Here is a 10,421-nt window from a genome sequence, read left to right on the forward strand (position 1 = left end):
CCGCTCCGCAAGCCCCGCCCCCTGCAGCTGTCACCACACGCCTCCTGTTTGTCTGCTAAAATACAAACTTGATTTCTCTGCCTTGTGAAGCCTCACATGGAGGATGCTCGACATATAGTCTCCAAGTGTCCGCTGCAGGTGTGAGAGCTGCGGATTGGGGAGCTGGAGTTGACCCGAGAAGAGGCGCTGAGGCTGGAGGTTTAGCGCCAAGTCCGAGCTACTCCTCCCTACAAGGCGCCAGCTCAGAGGAACCAGCCCGGCCTGAAACACAGTCACACACAAAGAGCTGCTCGCGAGGGTCAGTCGCAGGAGAACCAGCACCGAGTCCACTTGCACTTCTGTTTCCCTCCAGACACGAGTGAACTTCAAGGGCTCAATCTTGAGGTGAGTGGCTGAAGCGACGCTTTATCGAGTTAGTTCGGTTTAGCTAGTTTCAGCTGCAGCTAAATCTCCAGTGAACACGCTGGAGTCCCACAGCGGATTCAAAGTTCGTACAGGAGCTCACACTGTTTCACCTCCTCCGTGGTTCCTCCGGGTTTGTGTGTTTGTGTGCGTGTTCTATTGTGGAATTGAGGAAACGGGCGTCTCAGCTGTGCCCGGGGTCCTTTCGGCCATTATGTGCCGAGCCAGCTGTTCAAAGTTAGCAGGGGTGAATCTACCACCTTCCCATGAAAAATACACAAAACAACAGGGCCGGGTGGACAGTGTGGTGTCTGCTGTGTGTTCTGTGGGACTGGGCTGGGTGTACCTCGCTGTTAGTGCGACTTCTAGCCACTTTTAGCACCACGTACTGTTTCCATTTCCCCGCGCCAGGCTGAGCTGGGCTTTGTCAGCGGGAGGGAGCAGGGAGTGGGGGTTGGGAGTGGAGCGGTGTGTGCTTTATTTGAACCCCCAGAGAATAAAAAAGTTCTAAAAATCCTCACTCCTCCACAGGTTGACTCTGAAGCTGACGCCGACCCCTCCGAGTAGAATGCGAGGCAAACGGTGAGTCCCTCTCTTATTTAGTGCGCGCCTCTCGTCAGGCGCGTCATTCAAAGTGAGCGAGAGAAAAGTTGAGTGGATGCAGCTTTAGCCACTCGGCTAGTTAGCTTGTTGTTGTGGGAGCTGATGATTATGAGCATGGTAGCATGTGTGTCTGAGCTCGTTGAAGTGATTGTGCGCGTGTCTTGGTGTTACAGGGAAGACACAGAAGCAGAGTCTGTTACTCCCAAGGAAAACACCGTCCGACCGAGGAAGAGGAAGGCAGATGTGGCTATAGTAAGTAGCTGTGCTGGTCTTGTGGACCTGTCACTGGCCTGTTTCTGGGCTACACCACATTTTCTGGAGCTGGCCTGCAAATGTAGGCCTGAATGAATAACTGAGACTGACGTCACTTGCATACATCACTGCCCCATGTGTCACTCAAGTCTTACTGACTGATACAGCTGGTGTTCTTTTGTCTGAGTAGAATTGGATTTTCTTGGGCTTTTCATTGGTGCTTATTGACTTTGGTCTGATTCTCAGTATATACAGGATCTGGATGAGGAGGTAGCAGAGATGACGAGGAAGAAGCAGCGGGACAGTGAGGTAGGCTTGGTTTCCACGCCTGGTTGTAAAGCGTGTGTACCTCACCCCACGCCTCAGTTCTGTTAATGTATATGTGGCCCACTTACCCATCCCCACCACTTGATTTGTATTGTATCTAATGCACCACTGCTGTGTTTTATATGTAAGCTCCTCATATCGATTTATATTTAGTTAATTGTGTTATTCTCTGAATTAGTGCGTCTGTAGTCTCCTCTCTTGGTGTAAGCACTTTGTACTATGAACGGTGCCATACTAAATACACTTAACTTACTTAATGTTTGAAGTCAGCCTATTGGAGAGCCGTCCTTACCACGTGTTTGTTTACTGTGGTCTCATCCTCCCTTTTTTTTGACTTCTTATCCCTTGTCCCCCTCTCTGTCCCATGCAGCTGACCTGCAGTCCAGGTGCTGGTCTCAAGAGTCCACACAGATGGATCCCAACACCGGATCAGGAGGAGGACCGACCTGTTACTCTTATAAACGCAGGCTTCCCCCACTACGTCTTTAACAACATATTTGCAACCCCCGTGCATTGTGCCCCACTCCCTGAACTGTGGTGAGTCTAAAGCTACCTCCACACAAAGGTTTTAGTCTAAAATCAGTATTTAAAACAATCAAATAACTATTTTAGCTCCATCTTAGAAGTAATCTTTAAGGCTACATTCACATTACTATGTTTCCATTGAAAATGTTGAATGAAGTCTGATACAGATACGCATACGTCCACACTACGCTGGAGTTTAGAGCCGCTAAAACCGATTCTGGAAACACTGCTGGCCCATTTTTTGGTTTGAACACTGTGGGGCTGTGTTTCAGGCTAGGTGGACAGAAAGGGAGATGATTGGAAATCATGATGTAAACACTCAATTGCGAGTTGATTGGGTCTTTATCTGTCATAACGTAGCCTTCGCTTATTAGTCAGGCTCCTATCACATGCCCCCAACAGATGCATGAGCATTCACATACAATTGGCATGCGCTTGTCGTGTTAATATATATCCGAACTTTATTGCGGACACCACAAATCCATGGTTCCTCAGCACACCAGCCATGTTGTTGAGTCAAAATACCGAGTGCTAAAGTGGTTTCCTATACTTGTATTGGAACGACACCTTAGAGATACTTCATTTCGTTTTTTAAGTTGTCACCCATCTGGACGTTTTGAAATTGTAGGTTTCCTTTCACTTTACTTGTCGATGAATTATTAATTTTCTTTGACTGTTTAACACTACATATGCAACTAGGGATAAATAACAGCCATGTAGGGACTTGACTGAGGCGTTTTCACTCTGTTTTGTTGCTCTGGTTCATGTTTCTGTGAATGGGAAACCTGACTTTAAACACAAGTGGTTGCGAGAGCTAAATCCTTCACTTTTACCATAGTATTAACTCTGTTTTGTTCACCAGCTGGGCCAGTAAGGATGTGGTGTGGAAAAACATGTTGGAGAAGGATAAGACCTACACCAGGGACGTCCACGTGATGGCGAAGCATCCTCATCTGCAGCCAAAGATGAGAGCTATTCTCCTGGACTGGCTCATGGAGGTCAGTAGCACGTCTCAGGGACCAATTTAACGTCCACATTTGAAGAACACAGCCGTAGCAGTCAGGCGAGGGGTGGTGCAGCCGGCAGGACGGAACTTTTAAGTTCTGCTTCAGAGATCACATTAACACCAGCCTTATTCACCAAAAGCTGTTGAATCTCACCTGTTGAGAGAATCTAAGTGTAAACTCTCCTAGCAGACATTTTGATGTCAGGTGACCTTATGTGAAACTCAGCTGTTCCTGGTCACTTTAACGACGGCTCTGATTAATTCAAGAGTCCCACTAATTAACGCCAGTACCTGCACCTGGGCTTTTCCAGAAACAAAATGTCTGCCATCCTGTGGCACAAACAGATATACTGAAAAGTGTCTTGTTGGCAGTGGGAACAGTTCGTTGAACATTGTTGCTTCGAAGTATAATTACATTTGCAATGACCTATGAGCTCTTCTCTCTCTGGAGGAGATCAACCAGTCTGACTTGGCCTTTGTCACATTCAGTAAAGACCCTATCAGCATCTGATTTGAGGTCCTCTTCATATCTATCTGTAAACCCATATGAATTATGGTCATAAGGGCTGCGTGGAGGAAATGTGGTCTGCAGTGCTTTCGGACATGTACTGACCTCCAGAGGGCGTGTCTGTGTGAACCCAAATGTCCGAGCGTGAGGCTCTGCAGATTCTGCCCTGTAGTGTACAGTCTGCAGAAACCATAGGAGTAGTTACAGCGGGTGAGTTGGCGTGTTGATTATGTTTCTAAAGCCCACATAACCTACACACGGGCCGAGCATTCATAGTTGTGCGTCGGTGAATATGAGTCGCACTGCAATTACATCACCGCTAGGTTGTCTATGTTCGTTCCTTCAACTCAATTCAAAAATGGTGGCGAGTCTGCTGGAAATGTGATGCTACCAGACGGACCAATCACAGCTCTGAATCTGATCTGCGTCGCCTCGACTCGTCGTTACATTTTTGGGGAGGTGCACATCAGGGTACGTCACAGGGCTCTGCGCAGGGTACACGTATGTGGAGGCTCGCAGAAGCATGAACTGGTCTCACTTTGCCACGAGACCAGCTCCTCCTGACAAATAGAACTTCCTAGAGCCATTTAATATCACTCACATAAACAAACATACTGTGGACGCGGTATTGAAGTCCCAGGAGGGCTCATCAGTGCATTAACGTTCTGTTTGTGTAAATTTTTCAGGTGAGCGAGGTGTACAAACTGCACAGGGAGACATACCACCTGGCTCAGGACTACTTTGATCGCTTCATGGGCACGCAGAGAAACGTCTTTAAATCAACGCTGCAGCTCATAGGCATCACCTGTCTGTTCATCGCTGCCAAAGTAGAGGTGAGAACTGTGGGACTGCACAGGATGTGAGGTGGGATGAATGACACCAGTGGTCTTTTCTGTGTGTCTTGTTGTGAGCTTGTTCTACCTTCATCCTCTTAGTCGTGCCTTTTTCCAGCAACATTCTAAAATATGCACGTTGGTTATTTTATGCTCCTGTATCTCTGCCTCCCCCAGGAAATGTATCCTCCCAAGGTCCACCAGTTTGCCTATGTTACAGACGAGGCCTGCACTGAAGATGAGATTCTCAGTATGGAAATCATTGTTATGAAGGTAAAGAACATGCATGCTACTCATACTCAAGTGTTACCACAGAATTTGTAGATGGGATATTGGGGGCAAGGAAATGAGGATTGATGTCTTGACAACTGGTAACCTGTTGGTGTAGCAATGGCCAGTCCAACCCAGACCACATCAATACTATTACTAAAACGGCATTTTCAAACTATAACAAAAACAACATGTTTTGGCATTGTATCATTTTGAATCCCCCTCCATACTAACATGCCTGGAAACACGTATCATGTGACCACTCAAGTACAGTGAGCATGCGTGTCCTGGTGTGCACAGGAAGTATTAACTTGTTTGTTGCAGAATTGTCACAGATTGCTCGAATAATAATTAGTCTCCCGCTCATGTAAATTATTGTAAAATGATGAATATAAATGCACAATAGCTGTTAGCAAAGACAAAAGGGTCAGCTAAGCTTATAATTGATTATCTATGGTGCGTTCTACACTATAAGCTGAGACTCATGTCTGTTGCTTTCACCTGGAAGGTGGTCCTGTGAGGAGTCGGAGTAATCAGCTAAGGCTATGTCGTGAACAAAAAGACCCGATCAGCAACTGGTTTTGAGTGTTTGTCATCTTTTCCAAAACATCTCAGTTTCTGACCGTTCTAGACCAGGGGTGTCAATCATACGGCCCGCGGTCCCAATGTCGGGTTTGACAGTGACAAACAAGACACAGTGTTCAAAAACCAAACTGGATTACGGGGTACGCAGAGTGGTTCAGGGGGTACGCGGTGGTGTGCACAGAGCCCCGGATGGCTGGAATCCCCCGGCGCTGGCCGGCCCTCACCTTTCACTTTCAATGCGTGCGTCAGACTCCTGGGTCCGTGTTCCAAGACAGGTCACCCCCCCCCGTTATGTCGGTTTCATGTTGGTATCCACCGCCGCCACGCTCCCCAACACCCCCCCACCCTGAGCGACGCGTCGTCGTCCAGGGCGGAGGGGCGTGGCGGCGGCGGGGAAAACATAACAGGGGGTACCAAGCCATTATGTTATGATTTTACTGGTCTGGCCCACTTGATTCAAAGTGGGCAGTATGTGGCTGCATAACTAAAATGAGTTTGACACCCCTCGTCTAGACTAAAATGCTGCCCTGCAGTCTTGACACTAGAATGGGGCAAACATCATTTCCAAACTTCTCAATTTTAGCAGCTCCAAAACTTCTCAGAGCAGTGTGGATGCCAGGTCTATGTGCATTTTGAAATGAAAACGTAGTAATGGATGTAGGCCGTGCAAGATGAGACGGTGTGTTTTATGAAAAGGGAAAAAGTCGATTCATTATGAAACTGGCAGGACAAGTATGACATTGATGGGCTGCCATAGAGTACATCAAATATAAGAAATGATAGATCCAGGATACATCAGTATGAACTTTACTTCATTTTTCTAGTATTGGTAGAATTTGGTTTGCTAAAACTTTGGAAAGTATTGGCCCTTAGTTACCCTTCACCTGTAGTGTAAAGCCCTCTTACTTTTCTTTTATAACATGGTCTTAGAAAAATTATTAATTCCCATGTGACGATCCTGGGAAACCTTGATTAGATTTAGATTGAAGTTGTTTGTATTTCTGTTGGTGATGGTTGTTGGCTCGTTTCCTCTTTTCTAACACAGGAGCTGAATTGGAGTTTGAGCCCACAGACGCCCATCTCCTGGCTCAATGTGTACATGCAGGTGGCTTACCTGAAAGAAACGGACGACCTGCTCATCCCCAAATACCCCCAGGCCACATTCGCACACATAGCAGAGGTATGTGTCTATGTCTGTTTATTATCGCTAGGATCAAATGCAAAAACTACAGTAATGATTTGCACCAAACTTGGTGGAGGGATGTGGACTTTGCAGGTCTACTTAAAAGTTGTCTCCTTCATTAGTGTTACAAAATGGGGTGTTATTGTGGGGCAATATTGGATATTTAAAACCAAAAAGCAGACACATTTAGGATTGTCTTAGTTCAGCTCTTCTCTTTTTTTTCTAGTTGTTGGACCTTTGCTTGCTTGATGTGCGTTGCCTTGAGTTTTCCAATGGTCTCCTTGCTGCATCAGCTCTATTTCACTTCTCCTCTCTGGAGCTGGTGGAAAACGTTTCAGGTAAAAATAAAACAAACCCACCTCATTTTAGATATGCTTGAGTTAAGTTTTGCTAGAGCTCTGGCATGCAGTCTTTTATTCTTGTTTTCCTGACTTCATCCTTCTTTCTGTACAGCTTTGAAGAGGGTGGAGGTGGAGCAGTGTGTGAGATGGATGGTTCCATTTGCCATGGCACTGCGGGAGATCGGCGGGACGCCTATGAAAACTTACACAGGGATCCCAGCAGATGATATGCACAACATCCAGACCCATGTTTCATATCTCACGTGGCTGGTAAGTGAAAATATTGTAATGAGAAGAGGACACGCATTTTATTTAAACTTGATATGTTCAAAAAGCAGTGAGAGAAATAAAAAATCTGGAGCTCATGAAAACAACTGAAACCTTTTGAGCTGAGGACAAGATACAGTGGCTTCAGAGTATTTAGACCCACTCATGTAACAAGTTATTGCCATGTTAGTTATTAGATTAATATTAATGTTTTTGCTTCACCTGTCTACTGTCAACAATGAAAATAATAACCAATAATGGAAAAGTGAATTCATGTTATTGGAAATTGTTGCTTTTTAATTTAAAATGAACAACTCCAATCCCTCATTTACAAAGACCTTCGGACCCTTAACTCTTTTCTCTGTGAAATTTCTACAAGCTTTACACATCTGGATATGTACATTTGATCACATTCTCTTAAATTCTATTAGATTGAACAGGAAGTGTCTCTCCACAGATATTCTATAGGGTTTAAGTCTGTGACACTCAAGTTGTCTTGAGCATTGTCTTGGCTCTTTGCTTTAGGTCATTGTCATTTTGGGAGGTGTCTCAGCTCACATGCAAGCTGATGACCTCTTGTAACCTGACCACTTTTAATTGCAGTTTAGAAAGTACAGAAATGCACTGCTGTATCCCCTAGTCCTAGAGCGAAACTTCAAACTCAGAATTCAGGAAAGCACAGAAGCCCCTCTTACCTCCTGTTAATCCCGGTGTATTTCTGCTGTCTACAGGACAAGGCCTACTCTTACCAGGATGTGGACCTGGAGTGTCACAGCAGCTGTTCAGTCCCTTCAGGTGTCCTGACTCCACCCCTGAGCAGTGAGAAGACTGACGAGCTGGTTCGAGTGGATCCTGTTGTCCTGAAAATTAGGCCGAGAATGAATACTGCAACTCCACCGCGACATTCCCCAAAGTAGAGACGCAACCACTTAAGATGACAAGACTACAGCAAATCCGAATTAAATTTTTTACATTATGGCTGTAAGAAAGAAGCGACATCCGTGTGTTGCCTGCTTGGACGCCTCTGCAGTACCAGTGAACCTGTACAATTGGATGGATTATTGTTGGGGAAACACTGACGGAAATGGTAGTCATTTCAAAGGGATGCTGATTACTTGGATCCAGATGATTTTGAGTGTCTGTATGGGGAACAGGCACTGGTAATCAGTGAACAAATGGTTTTGAAATGCCCCTATCCCCATAGGAATCACCCATTCAACCCTCCACTTTGGATCAAAACAAAGGGCCAGTCGGGATGGAAAGGCCCAAGAGGAAACTTATTTTGTAATTGCATTGCACCCTCATCCTTGCATCAATTTCCAGCCACACCTACTTTTAATGGTCATCTTTATTTTCTATGCAGAGGCCAAATTGTGTGTAATGGAGTCCGTATTTGATCGTGAGTGTGTGTGTGTGTGTGTGTGTCTGTATTTTAATAGTGATTGTTTTATTTTTCCATTAGTGGCTTCATTTGCCCAAAAACTATTGCTAGGGTCATGTTTGGCTCTATGTGCTGCTATAAAGTGGGCTTTGCATGATGGAACAGGGGAGAGAGAGAGAGAGAGAGAGAGTGTGTGTGTGTTTTTATTTTTTTGTAGTAAATAGGGTGTTTTTGGTTAAACTCTTTTTCTCTTTGGACATTTTATTGGACAACACATTGCCATATTTTACTTAGGGACCAGTAGCTTGGCTACATGAATGGACAAGTAAAAACACCAAGCTTCAGAAGCTAAACTATTGATTGTATTTAACTCTTTATTTTTTTTAACCCAACCTGCAGTTTGTTTTCCCTCCACCAATATGTAAGATGTCTATTTGACTTTTGAAATAAAATGCTGCTACATATTTTCCATTTGTTGCTGAAGACTGTTCTTACTACACAGTGTGATTGTGACCCTCCGTGTACCGACTCCTGATCACAGGTGCACCCATACTTTATTCCACCAGATGTCAGTGTGACTCTGTAACATTCTGTTCTCACTATGGAGGAGAGCATGCATTATACAGTGATGATGTGAGAGGCAAATTTAGACTATCAGTTGTCACATTGTGAATGCAGAATGTATTTTAATGACACAGCTGAGGTGTCCAGTCCTCAATCTGAAGGGAAGTGCAAGTGGAACTATGATCTGAGACTTTTAATGTTAGGAGAGAAGTGTGGTGAAATCCATCAGTGGCTTGTTTGGCGTTTTAATGACCATAGACGTTCTACAGCAGCATTCAGAAAGTGGTGCGACACTACTACACAACAACCAGTCAGGAGTGAAGATTTTAAACACAGATTCTTAAAGAGTGAAGGGAAAAAAGTATGCACATACACAAACCATCATAATGAAGGTTAGAGAGAAAAAAGTTTGACGTCCTAAGAGGAAACGCATGAAGGGCTGCATATTTAAAACATAAGAAGAGCACATGTAAATGATACAATCTGATAAAGTACCTGTGCTGAACACGCTGCAGAGCAAAATTTCTGCAAACTTTATAGTTTGATTCCCACCAGAAACCTGTGTGGCCTTCACTTTTCTCTATCCAACAATGCAATAATGGTAAGGAGAGAAAACAGAATTATGGTTTTGACAATTCTGCTCTTACTCTTTGGATTAAAACAAGTGTCCTGTAGAGGCTTGTGTTCACACTGCCCAGTTATTTCAGACAGTTCCAGAGGTCTCAGGTTAGTTTAGGGAGAACAGCAGCAGCTATACACAGACTTGATAAGAGATACAAGTCTGTCCTGTATCCTTAGACTCAAATTCAGACAAGGAGAAACGTCAGAAACAAAAATGTTCACAGGGTTCAGTCAGTACAAAATCTTTCTGTAAAGAGCTTTGAGTGGTCATCAACACTAAGTGCTATATAAATACAAACCATTCGCCATTTACTTTGTCTCTCTCACTAATACCTCTCATCATTGGCATTTCCAGTTAAAACTATGGGTCACTATACAAGTGTCTCTTCAATCCAGCTAATAACCTCCACCAAGTAGCTCATGCTTTCATCTCTGTCCCTTTGTCTGTTGGTTGGTTGGTTTCTTTGTTTGAAAGATATCACCAAAACAACTTAATGGATTACCACGGAACTCGGTGGTGATGTGGTATTAGTCAGAGAAGAAGCCATTAGTGTTAGTTGTGGATCTGGATGAGGGAACAGATCTACTATTTCTTTTTTATCGTTTTGAAAATTCAACATTTGAATCAGGTACATTAAGGGAACTGATATCTATTAGTGTGTTAATGCAGCTTGATTCAATTTGAGGGGACTGTTAGGGCCTTGGCGGATGTCTATGCTCTACTGAGTGCCATTCTCTCAAGTTTTTATGTTT

General features: G+C 44.4%; 1 protein-coding gene across 1 annotated transcript; it reads left to right on the plus strand.

The window, feature by feature from the left end:
* Positions 1 to 13: 13 nt before the first annotated feature.
* On the plus strand, positions 14 to 8,947 carry ccne1 (cyclin E1). Its single transcript, XM_053421435.1, has 12 exons — positions 14 to 384; positions 934 to 984; positions 1,179 to 1,257; positions 1,504 to 1,566; positions 1,955 to 2,121; positions 2,972 to 3,107; positions 4,310 to 4,456; positions 4,634 to 4,729; positions 6,357 to 6,491; positions 6,721 to 6,832; positions 6,948 to 7,105; positions 7,834 to 8,947. Exons 2-12 carry the CDS (start codon positions 971 to 973, stop codon positions 8,017 to 8,019), a joined length of 1,293 nt encoding a protein of 430 aa, XP_053277410.1. The 5' UTR covers positions 14 to 384; positions 934 to 970; the 3' UTR covers positions 8,020 to 8,947.
* The last annotated feature ends 1,474 nt before the right edge of the window (positions 8,948 to 10,421 follow it).

Source organism: Pleuronectes platessa, chromosome 1 (genome assembly GCF_947347685.1).
Source record: "Pleuronectes platessa chromosome 1, fPlePla1.1, whole genome shotgun sequence".
In the NCBI taxonomy this organism is placed as follows: domain Eukaryota; kingdom Metazoa; phylum Chordata; class Actinopteri; order Pleuronectiformes; family Pleuronectidae; genus Pleuronectes; species Pleuronectes platessa.